Source organism: Telopea speciosissima, chromosome 6 (assembly GCF_018873765.1).
Source record: "Telopea speciosissima isolate NSW1024214 ecotype Mountain lineage chromosome 6, Tspe_v1, whole genome shotgun sequence".
NCBI classification, from domain to species: domain Eukaryota; kingdom Viridiplantae; phylum Streptophyta; class Magnoliopsida; order Proteales; family Proteaceae; genus Telopea; species Telopea speciosissima.
In genome coordinates this window covers 62,855,808-62,881,541 of record NC_057921.1, presented here as the reverse complement: position 1 = coordinate 62,881,541, position 25,734 = coordinate 62,855,808, and the positions used below count along the sequence as shown (strand labels likewise).

General features: G+C 38.8%; 2 protein-coding genes and 1 long non-coding RNA gene across 7 annotated transcripts; 1 reads left to right on the top strand and 2 right to left on the bottom strand.

The window, feature by feature from the left end:
- Nucleotides 1-413: 413 nt before the first annotated feature.
- LOC122664751 lies at nt 414-16,032 on the bottom strand. Its single transcript, XR_006333374.1, has 3 exons — nt 16,022-16,032; nt 14,209-14,213; nt 414-496 (listed from the first exon to the last, which is right to left on the bottom strand). It is a non-coding gene; the product is annotated as an uncharacterized LOC122664751 (long non-coding RNA).
- On the top strand, nt 6,187-17,451 carry LOC122664750 (serine/threonine-protein kinase BSK3-like). Of its 5 annotated transcripts, none has more exons than XM_043860721.1 (12): nt 6,188-6,362; nt 6,491-6,826; nt 7,351-7,446; nt 7,563-7,786; nt 8,236-8,371; nt 8,829-8,962; nt 9,053-9,158; nt 10,027-10,112; nt 11,851-12,039; nt 14,989-15,141; nt 16,083-16,196; nt 16,683-17,451. In XM_043860721.1, exons 2-12 carry the CDS (start codon nt 6,814-6,816, stop codon nt 16,932-16,934), a joined length of 1,503 nt encoding a protein of 500 aa, XP_043716656.1. In that variant the 5' UTR covers nt 6,188-6,362; nt 6,491-6,813; the 3' UTR covers nt 16,935-17,451. The 5 variants fall into 5 exon arrangements, with proteins under 5 accessions (XP_043716657.1, XP_043716656.1, XP_043716655.1 ...); XM_043860720.1 differs by having other exon boundaries at nt 6,481-6,826; XM_043860722.1 differs by having other exon boundaries at nt 6,187-6,826; nt 7,566-7,786.
- Nucleotides 17,452-20,285: 2,834 nt separating this feature from the next.
- Nucleotides 20,286-21,935, bottom strand: LOC122664955 (5-amino-6-(5-phospho-D-ribitylamino)uracil phosphatase, chloroplastic-like). The gene has a single exon (XM_043861002.1). It carries the CDS (start codon nt 21,711-21,713, stop codon nt 20,517-20,519), a length of 1,197 nt encoding a protein of 398 aa, XP_043716937.1. The 5' UTR covers nt 21,714-21,935; the 3' UTR covers nt 20,286-20,516.
- Between the last annotated feature and the right edge of the window lie 3,799 nt (nt 21,936-25,734).

The window sequence follows — 25,734 nt, the reverse complement described above, 5'->3', positions numbered from 1 at the left end:
GACAGAACAAGACCCAACCTAGGGTTAGCCATAATAAATTCAAGCCTACAGCTAAATCGATTTCTAGTGTTATGTTTATGATTTTGTGCCTCTCCTGGATTTGCTTGGCCAATTAAGGTATTGCTCGTAGGGGTGTCAATTCTAGGTCCGGCCCGGCCCGGTAAATTGACCGAGCCTGCCCGACTAAAACCCAATTCAGCCCGGTCAGTTTATTAAACATGTCAGGCTTAAAGCCCGACCTTTTAGTAAATGGGCTGTTCCAGTGTGGGGTCCTAGCCCGTTGAGTACTCGACTGGACCGACCGGTTACAGCCCGACCCTTTAAGAGTTTCTTTTGCTTTGTGTTCAAGAGTTTCTTTCAGCTACTCGTGAAAGAGAAGGCGTTTCAATGAAATAAACACAAGTACAGTAGTGATGCTTCAAGGACATATAAAAGCTTGGTTTTCTATCTTGCAGCTTGTGAATCTAGGAGTATCTTCGTGGGTCTTCTACTAGTACTCCAACACTACATGCGCAGGCATAAGGCAGCCCATCAGGCCAGCAGCCAGCCCTGCATAGGCCCAACTTTTGGGCCAGGTTTGAGACCCATTACTAGTATTTCTGCCTAACATTGCGTGGGAGATGTTTGTTACTTTTTTATTTAGTTTGGATGCCCTTTCTGTTAGTAATTTTATGGTTGTTTCTATCTTGAGTTGTGTCTAAAAGCTAGATCACATATTGTGTTTAGTTTTTAATTTTAATTGATTATTATTTTGGAAAAGAATGAAATCAGGCGTCACACTACTCGGAAATGACAGCACCATTTGAAGCCCTTTTAAATTTAAACAGGCTCATAGCCCGGTTATGCACCGTTTATATTACCTGATTATAGCTCGAGTCTGACCAAGCCTGTTCAGGCCCGACCCGATTATATAAACAAGCAGTCACGGTGCAAGCTTTAAGCACCATGAGGCCCGACTGAGCCCAAGCAGTTGACACCCCTAATTGCTCATATGAAGCCCAATAGAACCGGGGTTTGTATTTTAGTATTTTACTATTGCACTTCTCGTTGAATCTGAACCAGGAATTTAGGAATTGGTATCGAATCAGCCATATTGTCCAATTTTTATCAGTATCAACAAACATTGATATTGATACCTGGCCAATACTAGATCGATGATATTGTTCGATCATACGGTAAAATGATTAAAATACAATACGATATTGCTATCTTTGATGGGCAAAAACATCTGATAAATCCCCTTTAATCGAGAGTTCATCAATCTACCAATAAGTTTTTGGGTCTTTGAATTCCCTTTACTTGGGTTTGGTTTCAATTTGTAAGGGATTTCATTTTTAGGTACACACAGGCGGTATCCATATCAGATCAACCAGATCGGATCAGTATTGGATCAAGGGTAAAATCATAAAATAAAGTAAAATGATTTTAATGAAAATAGAGTAAAACTGACTGACCCAAGCCGATATAGGCTGATCCGGATCAATATCGACGAAGACTTATACCATCTCTGATATCGATATCTCAATCCCTGGGAACAGATGACCTAGCTTTTGCATCTCTCACTCATCATGTATAGACAAATTTTATATCCTAAGGAAGCTGAAGGTCCTGAATTCGACTCTGCCTTCCCCCTTGGGCCCACTCGTCTGAGAGGAAACTCCCTAGTGAATATGTGGGCCCCAGTATCTCCTGATTCTTGTGTTGCGGGGTCATGCACGAGCCCTGGGGGAATTAGTTGGCCAAAGGCCGGACACCTCCAGTTCCCAAAAAAAAATAAATAATAATAATAATTATATGGTCTGAGATTTCTTTACTTGATTTGAGATTTGCATTGTAAACAACATATGTCTGGCTCTGCAAATTTAATTACTCGCCATGCCTTATTTCAACGGTAGAATTTTGTAATGCTTGGAAATGATTTTGATCTATCCATCTTTTATTAATTCATATATATATTTAAAAAAAAAAAGAAGGGTCAATGCAGACACTCTTGTCATATTGTGATTATGAAAGTCCCATGTGGATCCCATATAAATTATATTATTTTCCAACCCCTCGTTTAGTAGTGTAGGGTGCGCAGCTTCCTTCTTACACTGCCCTTTAAAAAACCCTCCCCTTTAACATATTATGACTTTAAAAATTAGATTGTGTTTTTCTTCTTCTTCTTTTTTATCTTTTGAAACTTGTTATATTAGAACGCTGGATCAAGAGTCAATCATATGTTATTCGCTCCATTATTTTTTACATTCATATTTTTTCTAGCATAAAGATGATGAGAATTAGAGAAAAACAAATCATAGAGCCTCATTCCAGCCGTCTTGCCTCTGATTCTCAAATCTTCCACTGCTGCCAACATGGATTGTGATGGTGGAAGAATATACTGTTGAAGTGCATTTTTGCAAATTTAATATGTTATTCGATGCATATATATATGATATTTTATTTCTTTTTTACTTCTCTTTGAGCAATGCCACCAAGTATAAGCGGTTTCCTTAAATGTAACATAATATTGTTATGGGCTTGAGTGCAGTTTCGAGCAAATGAGGAAATTTCTTTTGGAATCTAATAATTTGGGGAAGGGTCATTTATGACATATCACCTCCTTACATGAATGTGAGGAAGTATGTAATTTCATTTTTGAATTGGCATTGTGTACATATTTTTTCCCTATTGTTATTTAGAAAAAATTAAGAATACTATTAAAAAATATATGTTTATGCTTAGTCGTGTGGCTGTTGTTTGGACACATGAGCACGTAAAATTACCACCCAGTCTCTTCTGAAATAAAAAATCTCATCCATGTTGATGCCCCTACATGCGTTCTCATTAGCCCCCTACGTTGGTGCAAGGGCTACACGATCAAATAGTGATCTCTTGCCCCTACATACATCTAAATTATGTTTTTTTTTTTTTTCCACTCTATTCTTCGTCTATTCAAATGCAAAAAAAACATTGATATATATCTTTTTTAGCAATAGGCATATGTACTATGGGTAATATATAATTTTTTCTAAAGATCTTTTTTTTTTGATAAATTTTTTCTAAAGATCATGTCAACCACAAGTACATTATATATATAATAATAGTTTCTAAGGGATTGTTGTTCCTTTCAGAATCTAACAATATAACTAACAGGGAGTTGACTTGATTAGCCCTACCCAATCGGGCAGAAAAGGGGAAAAGATGCCAGCTCTGAATGATAACGCTCTCAATTCTTATTCCATTGATATATATTCTGTGGAAATAAATTGAGAGTGAAATTATGCTTGGTAACACTAGTCTGATTTCATGTTCTCAGACAAGCAAACCGGCCCCACAGGCCTTAAAAAATCAGGAATTACAAAGCATAAAAACTGCTCCAAAACAAAACACTCGGAACAATATGTTTTGGCAACCACAACTGCTCGACCTCCTCAAGCTGCCTACTTCTTCTTTACTCTCTTGTCTTCCTATTTTTTGATTGATGGGTTTGGATGTTGTGCAAACGGTATGGAGGAACAATGGGGGAGTATTATCGATTTCATATTCTTAAGGGGCAAAGCATTTACGATCCTAATAAGTGTATTTTTCCTCCATCAACAGTGGAAGAAAACTTTCTCCTTCTCCTTTTTTATATGATATGAAATGTTATATTTACACCAAAATATATATATATTAGAATTAGGGATTAAGAGCCGATCATATCTTTCTCTAGTTCAAGGACAAAGATCAGGAGCATTAATCATAAGACAAACTTCTTAATTCCTCTTTCCAACCGTCTTTTATATATATATATATATATATATAATATATTGGTAATGAGCCGTCTTAAATTCGATTTCCAAATCTTCTACTCCTACCAAAAAAAAAAAATCTTTCACTCCTTTCGTCATGGATTTTGCTAGTGATGAATATATGATGTAAGCATTTTTGCAAATTATGTAGTTTGATGAATCGTTGTGCATGGTGCACAGTAATGCTTTCAACCATTGGATAGCTAGGTTTGATCTATATCGTACATAACCCTTCATTCCCATCTAACAAATGATGCACAACCGTGCATTATACACAGTCATGCACAAAACCTTTTGCCATATTTTATTTCTTTCTAACTTTTCTCTTTGAACAAGAGCACCAAATAAGTTGTTTCCTCAAATTAAACATAAAATTATGGAAAAAAAGAACTCTTGGGGGAGCATGTGTGTTGCGCTCAAACACAAAAGGGGCGTAATGACCGCCTCACCTCTATGATTCTTCTGCATACACTCCCTTTGGTCCCCACACATGCAAGTACCACGCTCCCCCCCACAAGAAACACTTCCCTTCAAATTATTTATAAAAATATTATCCCAATAATATATATATAAATGTTATGTTTGTTTTTTAGGGTTTTTACTCTTTTTCTTTTTCAATTCGAATGTCATATACGTGGATATTTTTCTCTCCAGAAATAGGCATATGTAGTTTGGGTACTTCTATAATTTTTTCTTTTACTAAACATCGTGTCAACCACAAATACATTATGCAATATAGGAATAATTTGTAAGGGACGGCTGTTCCACCCCCATTATCATGTTATATTAAGGAGTTGACTTGATTAAACCCCCAGCCATCTAAACAACAAAAAAGGTGGTAAAGGGGGTGAGGGAGATAACCAAGAAAAAGATAAATGGTCCGTTATATTTTTTTCTCTTTCAATGAAATGATATGTTCCCTGGCATTTTTATGTTTTCGGAAAATTATCTGCTCTATTTCCCCAAGTGCCTCTAATAGGAAGGGTGGATCTCACCCAATCCCCTCCCTCGATATTACGTCCACTGCTTTCCTGACCTTTGCTTTCATAACTATTGTCACCACATCAAGATGTCTCTCCCTCCTTGTCCTCACTCTCGCAACACCCTTGATTTTCCACTTGCTACACCCTCTCCCCTGCTCTACCCCACTCAAAGTCTAGAACACCTAAGAACCAAGTTGGATTGTTTTTTTTCATTCCACTCCTTGCTAAGACTGGAGAATCTCACTAACTTTGCAAAAACTGGTCACATATTGAAAGAAAGGGATCAGAGTTGGAGGAGGAGGTTGAGATGGAGGAGAAAAGAGTAAATAAATGGAGAGATAGACAGAGAGGCAAGATGCCCTTGATTCACTAGAGAGCTATCCTTGATTCCGGCAGCCTACGCTTCTACTCCATGCAACACCCTTGTTTCCGGCTATGGAGGTGACCCAATACTTTGATAGAGCAAGTGATGATTTTCCACTGAATGATCGAGGGATGTGATTCACCAGAGAGTTGTCTATGTACTTCGCAACAACATGGAGCAATTGTTTGCCATTTCTAGTCCATTGGATTTTGTTTCTCTACAAGATTCTATCTAATGTGAATTTATAAAATTTCCCCCTACTCCAACTGAGTCCGGATCAGCTACCTACATGGGGATGGGTGGGGACAGATCTGACCCTTCCATGGGGCGTGGGTCTCATATCTTAGAGGCAGATCCCACACCCCCATGGAGGGTTCAGATCTTTCCCCACCCGTCCCCATGTGAATAGCATATCTGAACTCCAAGTCCAACTCAACACAAGCTTTAATAAGGATATACACAAAAAAAAAAATAAAAACAATAGTGAAGCTAGTTGATTCACTATCTATAGTGACACCTAGAAAAACCTAATTGCTGCCCCTCCTTTTTATGCCTGCAATTATTTAATGAATCCTGTAATTAAAGATATATATTACAACGGAAACCTTGGAAAATTTTGAAGGAAAAAAAAAGGGGTGAAAATGAAAAGAAGAAAACCCTTTTGTCCTAAGGTCAACAATAATAACCATTACAACGGAAACAGTTTTGAAATTTTAAACAGTTGACCGTACGTTATTAGCCCCTCATACTCGAGAGCTAATCCACCAATTTGGACGGCCAAGGTTGTAATATTTCTCTCCAACTGAGATTAATAATGTAATTAGAGTCTATTAAATTAAACTAAAACTAAGTATTAACTGAAGAGAATATATAAAATAAAAATTAAAAGTAAAAATCGGAATCATTGCGGCGGGAGTGTGGGGTGAGTGGGAATTATGAAAGGTTCTGTACGCGCTTTGTTGCTTCACTCTACCTTTTAAATGTCGCAGAGAAGAAGAAGCAGAAGCTCGTCATCATCGAAAATCAATGGCGGTGGAAACTGGAAACTTTTAAAATAAAGAGAAATAATATTGAATTTTTTTGTTATTTATCTTTGAATAGAAAAACACACAATGTTTGGTCTTAAAATAATGGCAGTAAACTAGGGTTTTGAAAAGAAAATTCATGGTATGTCGGTGGGAAATGCAGGAACAAGCATGACCAACGAAGGGAATGGGAGTATATGAGTGAGAGCAAGTGACTGTATCATGAGATCCATAATCTCTTTCTCTCAATCTTTTTTTAATTTTTAAAATTTTCTGAATATTCTTTTTATTATTAATTTTTAGTATAAGTATGTTTTTGATTTGATCAAATCGAGAACGTTGAAGGACTTCGACCTTTGATCACTTGGAGCTTCGATCTGGTTGTCAGATTCCCATTATTGGTTTCCTGGTTCTTTGATGCTTCTGCTAATGAAGATTGCAAGTACATCTCAGAGAATTTCATGCGTTTAAATTGGAAACGTGGCTTCTTTAGTGTGGATTCGATAGAAAAAGGTGGTTCTGGTTAGTTCAAAGATTCAGTATCTCGATTGATGTTCGTATTGGCTTTTATTTGCGAACATGGAATGGTATGCTTGACGCCAAAAGAGGAACTTTGAAGCTGAAGAGCTCATCTTTTAACTGAGCATTAGTTCCGGGTAAAGCAGTTCATGCGATCTAGTAGTTGAGTGAAGGGGAAAAATTTTAGGTATCCTCTTTCTTTATATATGAAATATATGGAAATTCTTGCTTGTTCTTGGCTTATTTTTGAAAAGTATTTACTAATGTTTTATTACAGAATAGCAAATTTTAGTTTTATCAATTGAGCTTCTAAGCAAAATGCAAGTTCTTTAGTTACTTACTCTAATATCCTAGACATACCTTCTTAATCCTCTACTAGTTTAATAATGCTATTTCCAAATCTCAGTCCATTTTAAAGTTCGTTCTCAAAGGCAGGATCATAGAAGAGTGGACACTGTTTATATTTAGCATTGTTTGACACCATCACCTCGATGTAAATTTTGGAACTCGTTTTGCCAAATATTGCAGAAAACAATATCAGTAGAAACTTAACTGGTGGGAAGTTGTTTAGAACAGGATTGAATTGGATTCGATTGTGAGGCTGAATGGACTGGATATGCATATAGAATAGGTGTCTTTTGGGCACTGTGACTGTCAACAGCATTCTAAGATTTCAAAATTTACAGGTTCTGATATCAAGATGGGATATCAGTTCTCCAAGCTCGTGCCGTGTTGTTTGGATTCTCAATTTAAGGGATCAGTTCTGGAGGAACCTGAAATTGGTGAGTGGAGTGTTTTTGTGTGCTTTGTTCTTCTTCAGGGTCTAGAAAGTGATCGAGCTGTTTGCTTTTATTGAGAATGAAGTGAAGATTTTGATGATTTGTTTGGTCCCTTGCAGCAGAGAATGAGGAGAAAAGTGAGGCTTATGGCTTGCCTGCCTTCCGTGAGTATACTCTTGAGCAGCTTAGGATTGCTACATCTGGTTTTGCTGTAGAGAACATTGTGTCTGAGCATGGGGAAAAAGCACCAAATGTCGTCTACAAAGGGAAGCTGGAGAATCAAAGGCATATTGCTGTTAAGAGATTTAATAGGATGGCTTGGCCTGATGCACGGCAGTTCTTGGTAAGTGCCAGTTACCTTTTTGATTTTTCAATCTTGTATTTCTGATCATGAAGTTATCTTCCACGTGCTGTATTTTTACTCTTATTTATGAATTCATCAACAAATTTCTTATTTGGGTGAAAATTTTTTAGTTCATGGTTTTTGTAGCTGCAATGTGGAGTTTATTTTGTTTCTTTTGTCTATTGCAGTTTTACTTATGCCTTTTTTGTTGTAATTACTATTCCAGTTTCATGTCTCTGGGGTTTCTTAGATGATGTTTAAGGCACTAATTTAGATCATAACCATGACCATTGAGAGAAGGTCATTTTTCTATGCTCCTATAGTTTTCTCCACGAGAATATTTTTCTTTGCATAGTCACCTGCATTTTTATGTTCAATTGTTCATCCTTGATATACTTTGATTTCATCCCATGCAGTATCATGACTTGGGTTTTCTCTTATAAATTTAGGCGGAGGCAAGAGCCGTTGGCCAGCTTCGTAACAATAGATTGGCGAATCTACTTGGTTGTTGCTGCGAAGCGGATGAGAGGTTGCTTGTGGCGGAATATATGCCCAATGATACGCTTGCGAAACACCTATTTCATTGTAAGTCTCTGCTCAATGTGGAGTGATGTTTTTGCCTTGAGAGCTTCTTTAGCATGTTCTCCAAGCATTTTATTTTATTTTTCAGACTTAGTTCTGTGTGATAAGGTTGGAAATAAAATTAATTTTCTTTCTCAGTTGGAGATTGAAATTATGCAGTCAGCTATTTTCTTCCTTCATTTCTTGGTCTCCCGATTCCATGCCCTACACCAACATTGGGTAGTACTAAATGAGTGCTATTTTGCCAAGTTATTAGGATTCATACTAGTAGCATATGTAGATGAGAATTGCATCAGTTTGAAACCAAACTAATGACCTTTACAGTAATTTCAAGACAGTAGGTTGAAAACAATGTATATGCTTTGCTATACTATTCATTCGACAAATTTTGCTTTCATTTTGTTTCTATTGAATGGACCTTCACTTCATTTATTATGTTTTATTTGTCTTACTGTCCCAGGGGAAAGTCAGCCTATGAAATGGGCAATGCGGTTAAGGGTGGCTCTACATCTTGCACAGGCTCTGGAATATTGTACCAGCAAAGAGCACCCCCTTTATCATGATCTTAATGCCTACAGAATTTTATTTGATGATGTAATCACTGTGTCATCTTTTTAATGATAACTCCTACATTTAGGAGCTTAATTTGTTGCATATGTCTCATTTTGTATTAGCCCCGTGCAGGATGGTAACCCCAGACTTTCACCCTTTGGCCTGATGAAGAATAGTAGGGATGGAAAAAGTTATAGTACAAACTTGGCATTTACTCCTCCAGAGTATTTGAGAACTGGTACTCCTACCTTTCAGAATAGTTCATTTATTTGTGGAAGTGGTTATGGAATGTCTTTCTTAAGAATTTTTTATTTGCCACGATATGGGTCTGCTTTGAGTTTTCATGGTTATCATTGTATACCTGGCAGGTTATCCTGACTTGTCAGGTTGGATAGATCTCTATTGAGCTCATCAGGACTATTGCTGGGAGCTCTTCTCCCCCCCCCCCCTCTTTCCTCCATTTTGTTTGGGGGTGGGGTGCCAAAAATTTTCCACTTATTTTCGGTTTGACATTATTATACCATGTCAACTGGCTTTCAGGCCCAGGGCATGCTTTTTCCCACCTGAGCTTCCTCACCCCACCCCACCTGAGCTTTCTTAAGAATTTTTTATTTGCCACGATATGGGTCTGCTTTGAGTTTTCATGGTTATCATTGTATACCTGGCAGGTTATCCTGACTTGTCAGGTTGGATAGATCTCTATTGAGCTCATCAGGACTATTGCTGGGAGCTCTTCTCCCCCCCCCCCCCCCCTTCCTCCATTTTGTTTGGGGGTGGGGTGCTAAAAATTTTCCACTTATTTTCGGTTTGACATTATTATACCATGTCAACTGGCTTTCAGGCCCAGGGCATGCTTTTATTCCCACCTGAGCTTCCTCACCCCACCCCACCCCCCAAAAAACTATTATTTTTTGGTTGATCTTTCTATACTTTTACGTGAAATGAAATAATGTGCTGGGGCTGGTCAAATTTCTCTATAATTATTCCTGTTAATTTACTTTATTCTGTGGGACATTTCATGTGATCAATTGTTGTCTTAAGTAATCCAAGTGATCTTTCAAACTGCTTATGTGATCTCATACTTTTTTTTCTTCTTTATTCTGTAGGAAGAGTGACACCAGAAAGTGTAATATACAGCTTTGGCACCCTTTTGTTGGACCTTCTCAGTGGAAAACACATTCCTCCCAGCCGTGTAGGTTTATTGTTTCTTTCCGTAGGCTAATTATTTCTTAATGTGATACTTATGGCTCTTGATTCATATATAAATTACCTTGAGAACTTCGGTATATGTGGCTGAAACAGTAAGCTCATTGGTAGTTGTGTCCCTATTCTCTTTTGAAGCATATGAGCGGATATGCTTGAGGAGAGGTGGTCAATAGATGGATTTACTGGGTTGATGCAGTGGACTGTAGTTGAGAAAAGGGAATAGTGTGTCGAGATCTCACCCCCCCCCCCCGCCCTTCTTTTGGTCATCATTATATTTTGGCATTTGCAACTAATCTTGCTCCTGAATATACGAAAGAAATGCCAGTGACCTGTGTAGTTAGAAATGAGTACCATATGATGTTTGTACTTCTATGTAAATTTCATCTTGGACACTCCAAAATGTCATGATCTGCTGTATCTGGTTCCCATTTGACTAGGGAAAGAAAGCGGGTGATAGGCACACTTGGAAACTGGTGCCATATTATGTTGAAAATGGATGCTGTATTATGTTGGTAATTCTCAATCAATCTAACTTTCATGTTGGATACGCCAAAATGTGATAACCTTCTTTATCTGGGTAACATAAGAGAGAAGGCCTTCTTTATTTCCTTTAGTTAAATGAAATGGTACTTGAGTTTAATTGTGACAATGTTGAACAATTGGAAGTATAAGGAGTGGCTAGTATTGGGATTTTATTTGATGTCATTGACGCAGCAGCATCAGAGCAGTGCCATGCACCTACATCAGATGCTTTGGAGAGTGGCTGTATGGGAATGTCAAATGGAATAATCTCTGGACTGAGTAGCCTCCAAATGTCATTGTCATCTGTGAAAAAATTGGGGATACGAGATCTTACATATGAAGGATACTGTTGTGATTTGTATACATTAGGGTGTTGATGTATACATTTACGTTGCCCGTAAGTGATAGCGCACATCGTATCAGAGCAGGGAGGTCGAGTGTTTGACTCCTGGGAAATGCAACGGGGTATCCCGACACTTCTTCCCCCTCGTTGCCACCTGAAGTGTTTCCGCATGAGTGCATGCCATGTGCAAGGACTGTGTGCATACAGGCATGCACGTGTGGGGGTGTTGCTGTATACATTTACATTGCCTTACTTACAGTTCGAGCTTTTAGGCTAAGCAGTAGCGCACATAGGGATGTTGGTTAATGCCGTAAATTGTAGATATTTACCTTGAACCATTATCTTTAATGGTCATGCTCACTAAGCGTCAATTCCTTCATCACAATTGTGCATTGGTTTCTTTGTATCAACACTAGAGGCAAATTCCCCCCCCCCCCCCCAATTCTTGTTTATTATTCTGGTTTCAAATATTTAATGCTGTAGTTATGCAGATGTGGTGTGCAGCTAAAGTGTTGAACTTCCATTTCTGTTAGATTTGAGGTCTTTATTTTATTTGAATTTTAACTTATTATCTGTTATTCCACATGAAGAAACATGGTAGTCAGTGGAAGTTGCTACTTTCCCCTATTCTCTCACATGATTTCTTGAGCCTTTAAAAATGCATGGGTTGCATTTATGTTCTGGTCATGTTGCTCAACTTTTTGGCAGCATCTATTGTATCCAAGAGATGACTTTTGTTGAGTATATAATGGGTGCCACAAGGATATGTGAAGGCCATCTTGTGGCTTGATATTATTCTTCTAATACTGTGTTTTGTATTTTTGTGCATCTAATGCTTATTCTGAATAATTTCTGTCAGGCTCTTGACTTGATACGTGACAAAAACATTCAGATGCTGACAGATTCTTGCTTGGAAGGACAATTTTCAAATGATGATGGGACTGAGTTAGTACGCATAGCATCTCTGTGTTTACAATATGAACCTCGGGAACGGCCAAATCCAAAGTCATTATCGGCTGCTTTGACTCCTCTTCAGAAGGAAACTGAGGTCAGTTTAGTTGTCCTTTTCTTAACCGGTGGATGATATTTCTGTAGTGACACATTTGATCCTCTCAGATGTTGGATTTAGGGAGGTTGATTGGATTTTCCATGCATTCTTTTACAGAAAAACCTCAATTTATAATGGCCCTGCATTCAGCAAATTTATGTTAGACTATTGGTCGACTCTACCAGCTTTTGCCACATTGTTTTACTGATGATTCATAAATTTATTTTGCCGTATAGCTGTGCTTGAATCGTTTTGTGGGCCTGCAGCAACTGTCAAATGAAAATAGTTCGAGAGAGGGTCTGTGCCCCTTGTTTAGAGGATATAAAGTTGATGCAGTTAATCTCCTAAATGGGCTTATTTTATTAGAAATAAGATTTGGGTTGGGTTATGTATGCGGTGGGTCTTTGATCCAATGTGTTTTCATTGTAATGGGCCACTTTAATGGGCCTCTAATATAGGTAGAAGCTAGCGTAGTCCTTAATCTCGGTCAAAACTTGCAGTTTCGACCAAGATAAACCGAGACGAAACCTTAAGTTGATACTGACTCGTACCAAGTTTCGACCTGGTTTAGACCATATTTCGCACATTTTCGGTAGTTTCGACCAAAAAAAACCAAGTTTCGACCAGCTCAGTTTTGGTAGTTTCCACCAGTTTTGACAAACCCATGATTTGTTGAGTTTTGCCCAGAAAATACCAGGTTTCGGTTGAAACCTGGGAAATCTCGGTTTAGGCCAAGGTTGAAACCGGCCTTGAAATCGAGATTTAGAACTATGGAAGCTAGGCCTACAGGATTAGTTAGTTAAGTGTCTTTATTTCAGTTGTTTTATTTAAGTTAAAGACCTTTACCTAGTGTAGAGGGTTTCCTTTTAAGTGCTCTTTTTGTATTAAGTTACTTAATGGTTATGTAAGTGTGATTAGATAGGTTTCTTACATGGCTAGGGACTCTTGTTTTAAATAGACAGCTTGTAAGGCTTATTTGCCAATCAACAATTTTTATCAATGAAGAATTGACTATTGCCATTTGCGGCTGTGGGACTCAATCAAGAGTGAGAAACTCTTGGGATTGGAGGTGGTTCTGATCTAGGCCTGTTTATGGGAAATCAAAGGTCACAACTTCCTTCCTATTATCTGTTTTATCTCCAAGTAACTACTGGTTTTTTTTAAAATTTTTCAAGCTTGCTGGAATCTTATTTTACCGGAGTTTAGAAGGTTAATCATCAACTGTTATTGCTGTTTATATCCTGTTCATGTTGGGATTTAAACACAACAAAGGGGTCAGCAACATAGAGTTGGTGGCAGCCCTGTTTTGGGCTCCAAATTGCTGAAGTTGATATTGGGTGTTATAGGGAATCTGTGCAGCAGATTGCCATCATCTTTTAAGATGTCAAAGGTCCTCCTAAAAGGCTCCTTCGACCAGAGTTTTAGCAAGATCAGACCTGCTGATCTGTTATTATAAGCAATCACTTGATTTTGGATTATGGGTTTCAAACTTTTATTGTTTTGGCTGTTGTGCTCCATCCGAGAACATTGCTGTATTCTGGGGTTTGCCTATTCTAACAGTTAATGAACATTGGTCAAAATCTGACCTTCATCAGATAAGGATTACTCTGACACTATTGTTGACCTAAATTCTGTTTTAGGGTTTTCTTGAGATCTTGTTAAAAGGTGTGTAGTCTGAACCTAGGGTTCATTCTACCTAACCCCACCAAAAGTTCTTAAAAACAGTACTTCAGACCGTGGTTTAATATTTTCCATCCATGGTGTCAACTGAAGTGCAATTGTTCCTTTTTTTTTTTGAGTATATATCTGATGTTGGTTGTTCTTGATGGGGTTACATCATGTTGGTTTATCCGTTATACATTGCTTTTGTTCTTAGCTGTATATTTTCGTTTTGGTGGCCAAAATGAAATTTTCCTGAAATTTTCCTTGAGTCATTTTGTTTGGAGAGTTTGGTCTTACTTTAGGGTGTATACATGTATATACCTTACTGGTGTTTTATTAGGTATGACTTTTCATTGTATACAGGTACATACCTTACAGGTGTTTTATGATAATGGCATAGATATCTCTTGTTTTTCTACAATATATATCCCCATGTTTTAGTTTTACTGATATCAAGCACATCTTACATTTAGTATTTATGTTTTATTAACCATTAACACTTAAAACAGATTCTGTGGGACTTGTACATTACTAAATATATGTTTTAGTTTTACTGGAAATAAGCACATCTTATGTTTAGTTAGTGTGAATAAAAAAAGTCAAAAGCACATATAGTGCTTTAGATAGCTGGATATTAACTCAAAATTTTACCTTAGATTGCGTGTCTCAAATTTAAGGGTGGAAAGAAATGCCTTGCTTCACCTGACCCAGCCTTGTATCAGATTCTTTGTTCTATTAATTTTTTTTTCAAAAAGAACCTGACCTGCTATTTTGAAAATTAAATTACAACTATGAACTTGTCTTCCTCACTCGTTCTTTTCTCTATCACTGGTGATGTAACTGACCCATGGGCTTACAAATGTCATCTCTCTACTGTCCCTCCTTGCCGCTGCGACCGCCTGCAACCCTGATGTCTCCACTCTCCATTCCTGAAACTGCCTTCCCTCCCTCCACGAGGAGTTGTTGACATTGCCCACGTACTTTTGGGTGGCCTACTTGGCAATCTCATGAACTCATCCAAATGCACACACACACGAGCGCACAAATGGATTTTGGGGTGGGGAAGTTACATAAAAAATATATTGGTTTGTCTTGATTTTGGGCCATGCAGGTTCATTCCAATCCTTTCCAACTTTAATTTGGCTTTATAATTTAGCCTAGATGCAGCCTTGATAAGATTTGGGTTTGTTGAATTTCAGAAACATCTTACCAGTAGCATAGGTACTTTTTGTGCATCTGAAATTGAATAAAAAGTCATGTTTACAATGGAATGGATATGTACTGCAGGTTCTTTCTAATATGTTGATGGGTATACCGCATAGTGGTGCACTCTTACCTCTGTCCCCTCTTGGTGACGCTTGCTCACGAATGGACTTGACTGCCATACATGAGATCTTAGAGAAAATTGCTTACAAAGATGACGAGGGAACGGCTACTGAGGTTTGTATCTTACAGCTCTGATATTTCTGACTTCTTTTGTGATGGTAAAAAAAATCTATTATGTGTTTTCAGTAGGTCAGTGTAAAAGCATACAAAATACAGGACCTTATTCTAGCTAGTAGTTTGCCTAGTTTTACCATAATCAGTTCGGGTTACTAAATTTGCCAGTTTCAAGCAAAAGCTAGCATTGAGAGCCCTAAGCTCAGATGTGGGAGGTTCATATTAGGTTGGCAACTGGCATTACCATCATATCCATTTCATGAATCCTAAATTGATGTTGCATGTTCATGCTCAGATGGCCATAGATAGTTGAATTGCTAATCAGAATCTGTTTGATAGACCCAAAACAGAGGGAATAAGGCTATGGTCATATGATGGCAATGGCGATGACTCGATTTTGACATCGTTTGAAAAAGAAAGAAGGATCAGTTAAGATTGTAAACATAGACAGATCCTAATGAAAGTGCATGTGTTTGACTCATACAGTAACGGGTTCCTACCTGTTGTAATTTATGGAATTTGATGTGTAGAACTTTGCTTTGTGTGGGTGGATTCATCTTCTTCACCTATAGATTTTGTATTCTTTGTGTGCTTATTTATTGTTTGAACAGATTGGGTTCAAGCCACCTTTCATGGCTGAGGTTCTGAAAATAAGTTGTGCTAGTAACTCAGGACTGTACATTACTTTTCTTCTTTATTCATATGCAATGCTTTCCTAAGCATGGCAAGCACATATATGCAGTGTATACCAACTGTATATGCGTGCCACTAGATTCTCTGATGTTCATATAGTCTCATTGTTTGTTTTCATTCTGCACCTGTTATTTTGCTTACTTGGCATTGTTCATTGTTTCCTGTACTCGTGTGGTATGTTATCAACAAATTTCTATGTTTTTTTTAGTGTTTTTTTCTTGCTCACTGTTGGTTTTCTCATCCTGCAGTTGTCATTCCAAGTGTGGACCAGCCAAATACTGGAGACATTGAACTTAAAGAAAAAGGGTGATGCTGCTTTTCGACACAAAGAACTTAGGACTGCGATTGAATGCTATACCCAGGTCACAATTAGTACAGATCTTTTGTTGGATATCTTATAACATTAATTGCAATAATTTTCCTAGTCAATGTAACTGTAGCAGTTTTGTTCCATAATTGTCAGGATGTTATTCCATCTATTAACATTTCCTTGCTACTATTGTTTCCACTTTCCTCAACATTACTAAGGGTTGGGAGTATGGATTGGTAGCTCCTGGGTAATCTGTGAAAAAGGAAAGGGGACCAAATCAGATGACTTAACATCTCATTATTTTTTTATGTTAAAGAAGTACTTGCTGAAAAGAAGGAAGAATGCCACATTTACTTCCTTTTGGTCATTGGATAACTGTCAGATTGGAACCCAAAACTTTTATCTTCGATCCAATGCAGTTTGTGCTGGTACATCTTTCAGGTGTAGCCACTAGATGCCTTTTAACTGTGTTCCACATTATAGATGAAATACCCCATATACATTCTCACAATGGAACTAATAGTTTGGTTATCTGCAGTTCATTGATATTGGAACCATGGTTTCTCCAACAGTCTTTGCACGTCGTAGCCTGTCTCATCTCATGAGTGACATGCCCCAGGAAGCTCTGAATGATGCAGTACAAGCTCAAACTCTTTTCTCTGAATGGCACATTGCATCATATCTGCAAGCTGCCGCTCTGCGTGCACTAGGAAGGGAAAATGAAGCTCAAGTAGCAATCAAAGAGGCTACAGCTCTTGAAGTGAGAAGAAATGCCGGTGCTGGACAATAGAGAGAAGTGACTGGTGGATCCATGGAACTCTCAATTACTTCTCTAGCTGCCCTTGTAATGATTGTAATGCCTTCTGGGCATAATGACCGGGCCCTTGTTCGATTCCAAAATTCAACACGGTGCTTTGAATCACAAGGTAGCTAGCCTCCTAATTTTTTCATGCCACCTCTGCCATGGGGGCAGGTTCTATTGGTTTTTGAAGGCATTCCTGGCAAATGTTTGGATGGGTGGTAGGTTGTCGTCATTCCTAGTGGTTGAAGGGAGCTTTGCAATTTTTCTTTTTACCTATTTGTGAAATCATTCCCCTCGAACAGTTTATCAGCTCTTTTTCCTCAGGTTAGACATTCATTGAAATGCTCTTGCAATAACTTACATCTGTATGCTCTTTCCTGCCAATTTTTGTGGAACAAAGGGAACAGGGGTAATGAGATACTGTTCAAAACTTGTAATTTGTGTACAGCAACTGGTTCTGGTTTGCTTTGTTGATTAAATTGGTTGCTTCTTATTTGGGTTGTTCCTTCTTTGAGAGTTTGAGTTAAAAAATGCTCAATATTGTTATCTTCATCATGTTTATGGAAATTGATTAATGTAAAGAACCAAAATCTTTGTTTGGCTGGGAGTTTGAGGTAATGATACCTATCCTGCTAGCCAGTACATAACTTCCTCCTTGATCCCCCGAAGGAAGAGAGAGAGAGAGAGAAGCTGCTTGCCTCGTTAAGCTACTCTGGAGGTTGGGCTTCTATCCATGCTGATGGGGGCAAAAAGAATGGATAGAATACTACATTAATGTGTTGTACATGTGGTGGAGGGTGTACGGGTTTCAAGAAGCAGGATCAGATATCAATCCAGATCGACCAATCCAGTTCATCCGATCCTTGTACGGAAACTAGGATTAGAGCATGTTTTGGTCAATTTTGACAGATTTTTCACCAATCCTAACTGAATCTGATTTAAGATTGGATCAGAATCGGCCAAGACCAATCCGGACCTAGATCCAGATCCCGATTCTAGGTTTTTAAATCCTAGGGTGTGCAGCATGTTTGTATTATTAAACTAATGTTTTCTCAGCAACGACATGGCAATAAGGAGTGAACAGTGCTTAGCGCACTTGGTAGTAACTAGTAAGTGGTGTGTGGAACACCATTGCGACGAGGTCTTGAGTTCAAGTGCCCTGTAAAATGTCTCATATATCCTCCTTATTTTTAGTGTTTTCTCATAATACTTTCCTCCAAGTTATGAAACTGCACACTATCCGTGCAAAAAAACCCTCTCCCCTAAAACATTCATAAAATTCATTGATTACCCTATATGGACAGGCCTGTCCATAAAACCTTTAGCGCTAAGGCTGTGAGGTTAGAATTTGGTTAGTTAAACTTGTATAAAAAGAACTAATTGATTTGATCTTTGCTGTGGAAGTAAAAATTGTCGAATAATAAGGAATAACTTTGTTTCGTATGATTTCTGAACTGTTGATATAATGATCTTTGCATTTTCTTGTATTGGTTTAAATGGGACCATTCTTCGTGAAAATATTCTGCAATTTTAGTATTGTTACTATAAGAAACAAATGGGTTGTTTTGAGAAGATGACACCATAAGAATCTTAGTGAAAGTCACGAATAATAGTTATACACTTCTTTTTTCTTAAGGTAGTGTGAAATGAAATGCAGTTAGTTGCATGTCAACTTCTTCCTCTTGGAAAGTTTCACTCTTTGTTTTTGTGCACAAATGGATAAATGTATTCAACAATGGTTGACTAAAATTTGAATTTGTTATAGTCCAAAGTCCAAACAAAAATGTTTTTTTTCGATATTTAGTTGCATGATAGCATACATACACTAGAAATTCTTATATCATATGATTTCTATTATTTGAAATCGATGAATCTATTCAATTCTCTTATTTTATTTTCTTTAGAAAACAAGTAATGTTTTCCTACTCTCTCTCTCTCTCTCTCGCGCGTGTGCCCTACTACCACCACAACCTCTGCCAATAGCACAAGTCCTACGTGAAATATGATCAGCACATTTTTTTTGGGGGGGGGGGGGGAATTGGGGGGAAGCAAAGACAGATGAAATTACTTGGTGTGCTATAGAATATTCAAGTAATTTGGGAGTATGGGATAACTTTTTTGGTGTTTTGTTGTTTTTTAAAAAAAAATTAAAGCATTGTAGGCTTGTGTTGGAAATGTGATAGCAAGGTTAGATGATGGAGCTGGGACTGTCTTAAATGTAACATTGGAGGCAACAAAAAATGCAGATAGCATAGTTAAAACAGAGAATTCAGGTGCAATAGAACCTGAGGTTTGCTACTCAGAAAATTTTCTTTTTTGAAAGTTTCCCTTGAATTGATTATTTTCAAAATGATTTACATCTGTTCTTCTGTCATCAATGTTTTCTATCATAATGGAAGAGCTGTTAATCCACTAATACCATAGTTGAGGTAATTCAAACCAAACCCAACCCCCACCCACCCAACCCCCCCCCCAAAAAAAAAATAAAAAAATAAAAAATAATCATAATTGAGGTTTGTTAATCCTCATTTGTAAGTAAAATTAACACTTTACTGACTAGCTGAGAAACCTTGCCCATCAGAGAATACTAGTTGAAATTGTTGAAGTAATATAAATTATTAGGTATAATTGCCTGTTCAGTAAATTTTCCTTAAGGTATTACCCTGATTCATATAACTCCTACAGATTCTGCAACTGCAAAGAGAGAAATGAGTTGGAGCCCAAGGGAAAAGATTCAACGTATAAGAAGAAACAAGACAATCTTGGAATCATCCCTGATGAAACTTGAACTGTAAGAAGTAGGGAGGGCAGCAATCTAATATTCCATCCAATTTGAACCACAAATAGTTTAATCTCTCACCCTTCTTTTCCTGCATCTTTTCATTTCCATTTTCTTCAATTTTTCTGAAGCAGGTTGTGGGATACTGTACAGCTTTTGATTTATTTCAGATGTATGAATTGTTTTGATCACCTGATGTCTTTTCATCAAAAGTTTCCATGTAATTGCCTGTTTCAAATCTCCAGCAAAGTTAAAGCTTCCTTCACCAGAAAGTTTTTGTGGTCCTTGATGACTGCCCAAATCTATGATAGATAAGCAGTTGGTGCAAGTTTCCTTTGTCTTCATCTGTCGAGATATTTTCATCCTTGAACTCAGACCAAAGATGAATTTACAACTAACAGAAAACACTGGATTCTGGTAAAGTTTAGCTGCACTAGATTGTTTTAAGTTGACGAAACCCAACTTCAATCTAACTGAATATGCTAACAGTTTAAACATGTAGCTGTTTTTTTTTCCATTATGTTAGTATAGAAATAGATCTATGTCACAATCACAGTTTAGAGTTTGAAACAGATATAATGCATTTATGGTACATGGTACATGGTACATACATGATAAGTGGGTAATACACCCACTGCTTTTTTTTCCTTTCCCCCTCCCCCTTTTTGTTTTATACACAGTACAACCAATATACGTAGCTAAGGGGAGACTAATGGCCTAATCATATTTACTACAAACTAAAAAAAGAGACGAAGAACAATGAACCATCTGTACATTTTCTTTTAAATGCCTCACCAGAAATCATCGACCGCTGTGGATGTAGACGGATACGGGCGATCATCTTCTTTCTCCATCTCCACCTCAGGTTCTGCAGATCCAAATCCTGTCATTTCAATATCAGCCAGGTTCTTCAGGTCAACTATGGAGAGCTCATCGAGGTGCCTCACCACCAAGTCTGCAGCTCCAAGTTCATACACAGGATGCTTGCTTGCAACTCCCACACACTTCATATGAGCATCATGAGCTGCCTCCACAGTAGAATTAGAGTTCCCAAATACAATGCACCGCTCCGGTATGAAGTTGAGAAGCTGAGCAGCATAAACAAACATCTCAGGGTCAGGCTTCCCCCTGTGCACATCCTCTGCTGCAAGAATCACACTGAAGAACCCTTCAATCCCAATGGCTCCAATTGCAATCTCAACAGTTTTCTTAGGACGGGTGGAAACCAAGGCCATTGGAATCTTGTAGTTCATCAAAACATTAACAAATTCTTGTGAACCCCTCCGCAATCTATAAATCCCACCTTGCAAACCTTGATAAATCTCCTCCTTTCTAGAAGTCATTCTTCTCAGCTGTGCTGGGTCTCTTGACCAACAGAGAACTTCTGAAATCGCTTGCTCATTTTTCATTCCTTCTATTCTTTTAAGCATGAAAGCTGGTGGTGGAGATTTACCTTCTTCTTGGGACAGAACCAACCATGCCTGCTTCTCAATATCAGGATTATCTTCAATAAGCACTCCTTCCAATTCAAAGATTGCACCCAACCACCCAGCCCCCATTCTTTCCTGCCGTAGTAGTGGGTTCCGTAGAGAAGGATTATCTGCCTTATTTGGGGGTGGCCAGAAACGCGGTCTCTGCTCTGTGCTTTTATCTATCCAGTCATTCAAATCCCGGGACGATCTCTCTTCTTCCTTAGGGGATCTCTCTTCCCTCGGAGAATACGAATCCGCCTCTTTTGTGAGTTCCATTGCAAGAGCCTTAATCGGAGAAACCACAAATCGAATAGTTCCTAACTTTTCACTTCTTGAGGGAGTTGGAGTTGGAGTTGAAGATGAAGATGGGCTAATAACCCGTCGACCCAAAAAATCTGTACAGGGAAGCTGACAAAAATCAAACATTCTTCGCCTGTGGAAACCATCTTTGATAGGAGAGACTTGAGACACAGGACGGTGCCCAAGAAGGGACGTCGTTGCAATTGAATCCACCATTTTAACCCAAATTTGAGGTTCAGAAAATTATCCCGTTCTTTTAAGGTAGAGAAATATAATTTCAATTCCCTCTTTGAATTGAACCAGCACCAATCAACAAACCATTCTGAAACAAACCAAACTCCCCTCGTTTCCAGAATCCAGACCTACAAACTGAGGTTTCAGAAACAGTGTAACTTTCCTCAATTCCTGAAAAGATCCATAATTTTTCGAAAGAGTCAAATTCCACCACTAAAATCCCATTTCAAGCTAAAGAAACGGAAACCCATTATTCCAGAAAGCAGAAAAGAATCAAAGAGCATCAACTTTCAGAATTCAACTCACGAAAGGAATCAAGAAATACTACAGTCTTCAAGTACGGAGGAAATCTAAATTACTAAAATCTAATTACAAAGATTTACAAGCAGTCTTGTTATAGATAATCTAAAACCGAAGCAAAGTAAAACGAAAGAAAAAAAAAAAAGAGAAAACTGAAAAGAGAAAGAACCTGAGAAGGAAGAGCCAAATCGAAGGATACAGAGATGAAGCGTTGTAGACGGCAAAGCGAAAGAAGGGAGAGAGATCAGATTCCAAAGGAAGACGAATGGATGAAATGTAACTGCGTGTGTGCGACTTTCTCTTTCTTTCTTTCTTTCTTTCTTTCTCTCTCTATTTCAAACAGCTCCTTCGAACAAATTCTTTTTGTGGCTTTCAAGTAAGTAACGTTGTAACTTGTAACCATAGACCAACCCCTCCCCTTAAAGACCTTTCCACCCGACCACCGGCACTGTCGCCGTACTGAACCGGCCGAAAATATTACGTGTCGGTCACGTCGGAATCAGAAATATGAAATGCCATTTATACCCCGTATGCTGTTCTTGGCAGTTGAATAATTATCACCTCCAATTTGCGGGCACCTCTAATTCGGACCCCACCTGGGGCAGGGTTTTCGGGCAGGGGGTAGAATGGTCATTTCCACCTCCATGTGAGGAATTGGAGGGGGCAGTGAATTGGAGGGGACTACGATTCAAAGGTGTTCGGGCAGGGGTAGGGTGGTCATTGCACCCTCCTTGTTAAGGGCACTGGGAACTGGGCCGGAACTGGAGGGGATAAAGATCCCTGTTTGGTAGGGTATGTGTTTCTTTTGGCTTTTAATAATTAGGCTGTGTTTGGTATGCATTTTCGAATGATAAAAACAACTGTTTTTAGTACCCAAGAATGCGAAATCGACTTGGAATGCATACCAAACACTAATTTTCTTGAAAAAGACTAAAAATTTAAAGGGAAAAGATCTCTGTTCGGGAGTGTGGCCTAAGCCAGTATTCCCATGAGTCTATCTCTCTCCTCCCCATATGAAAAGACACCTCTACCCCTTGTTTTAAGGAGGAGAGAGATAGACACATGGCCAGCACTCCCGTCCAGAAAACTGCTTTCCAAATTTAAATTCTCCTTCTTGGACCCTTCTTCAGTGTCTAAACTCTAAACAAAGTTGCAAGTCGGAAAAACTAACAGTTTGGTACTAGTTTCTCTCAATGGTTAGGGTGCCAAACAGTTGGTTTGATTCATTTTCAGCCGATCTTAATCGGGTTTATTGTATGGATCAATATAAACTGAAGCCAAACTATTAAGGTGAGATTCGATTTCAGTATGGTTTGGTTTCAAGTTTTATCAAGTTGATTTAGTAGGCTCTTATTGGTCCATTATCGGATTGTTACCCATTGGTTTTGATTTTTCATATACAAAAAATAATGCTAAATTTTTTTTTTTTTTTTTTTGGATGAATGAAAAATATATTAAAAAAGCAGAAAGAACCTTTCCTACCAAAAGAGAGAAAGAGCAAGAAAGAATACAAGGAGAAAGCTACACAGCAAAACAACCAACTACCCTACAAACAGATCAAACTGAAGGGAGACCACTCAAAGAGGAACAAAAATATTGAATCATAACCAAACAACCAATCACCTATGTAAAAAGTTAACCTTCTTCCCATTAGGATTATAGGGAGGAATGGGAGGAATCACCCACCTCCCACTTAAATTCCTAGAAACTAAGGAAGGACTCTCTCGATCTAGCTCTAAGACGAATTGAATATTTTCACCTCTCTCTCCAGGGGGGTCAGCCAAACATAGAGAGAAATCGCTCTCAGTCGTCTCTCTCACGTCACTTAGGACTTGGTCATTGACCATTGGTCGCTGAGCATTGCAAGAAAGAGGCAGCATGCCACTCTGACAGAGCCCTGCATCACAAGGCTGTTTACTAAGCAAAGAAGTAGGGACAATAGAGCTTTGGAGGACATGAGAAGCACGATCATTTCCGATAGGAGTGCCCAAGATGGAAGAGTCCACGTCGATGCTAACATCTGCATCATCCGCATCTAAATCCCTCGCCAAGGATATCGCCGAACGATTAGATCCACGAGCAACAGACCCAAGAGATAATCTTTCCACCTCATTGTCAATTTCCAAGACCACTTGAATGTCTCCACCTTTGGTGCACGGTAAGAGCGTAGAAGAGGGAACAATAGACTTCTTTTTTTTTCTATTACACTTCATAATTTTCTTTTTCCCATGATTCTTAGAAAACTTTGAATGAGACTTACTACCACTATTCCGTTGAGAAGAGTTCTCGAGCACATCTTGGGAGAGAGGTGAAGAGGGAAAAATCTGATAAAAAACCATTGGTACACCAGTAGGGACCACCTCAGAGATACAATCATCTGACATCAACGCCAAAGCGGAGGAACAATTAGAATAAAAAATGGGCTGCACGACAAGGCCTTGAATATCATTAGAAGCTGAACTTACACCAAAGAGGGAAGGGTCACTTTGTCTGGTCATATCACTAAAGACAAGGTGGTCTAGTGGAACAGGGTTGGTGAGGTTGATATCAAGGGATTGAGGGATGCAAGTAATTGGAGGGCCATCAGTTTGGGCTACGGTAGAACCATTCAAAACAATCTCCAACCAACTAAGGCCCTCAGAGATATTTGCATTGCCATTGGACGTGGCTTGACGAGGGAGCTCCATGGTATTCTCAGATAATATGGCAAACCTGTTAGTGGACACACAACATGTAGCATCGGGCAGAGGGGTATTATCATTGATATGGTAAGTATTGGTTTCCTCAACCTACAAGGAGCTCAAAATACTGGAAGGCTGCAATGTCTGAGGGGTGTGTGATGTCCCAGGAAAGGTGGAAAGCATGGATTGGGCAACGACCAAAGTGGTAGATAACACGTCAGAGGAGGGACCCACCCTCATATCTGAGTGGATCGTAGTTGAGGCAGGAACAGCAGCGGCTGTCTTCTCTGGCACCGATCTATGAGGAGCAATCTGAGAAGTCTGCAAAGGGTCCTTACCCTTCGTAGGAAAATCACGCTGAGGCACACTAGAGCTGGCATTTGTGGAGAACATACACTTTTTAGTGACATGTCCGAAAACCATGCAGTGATCACAACGAGGAGGAAGCCACTCATAAATAATCTCTTGCATGAAACAAACACCATTATCAAAGGTGATTTTGATTTCTCGAGGAGTGATCGAGGAAGCTGGGAGCTCAATACAAACCCTTGCAAAAGATAACCTATCCTTTGCCATGGTGCGCCGATTTGAGAATAAAGGTTTTCCCATGACAGTAGCGATGGTACTAAGGCATTCGCTGGACCAAAAATGGAAAGGGAGATCTACTAGTCGAACCCACATAGGGATAGAAGTAAGTTCCACTCTCTTGAGGGGCGTATCTGGACTCCAACGATGCAGAATAAGGTGGCTGCAAGAGAGGACCCAAGGACCTCCTTCAATAACTCGCAGCAAATCTTCTTCAAGGTGGAATCGGAACACAAACATACCATTCTTAAGCATAATCACTTCCAAATGACCAGAAGGCTTCCAGAGCCTCTCCTCAGAGGTTTTTACAGTGACAAAGCTTGGTCTACGCCCAATGAATTGTCCGATGCACGTGAACTTCCAAAGGGCCAGCTCTTCCTCAAGCACTGCTGAAGGGCAGTGAGCAATTGCTTGTCCCTCCACTCGCAAGGGTTCAA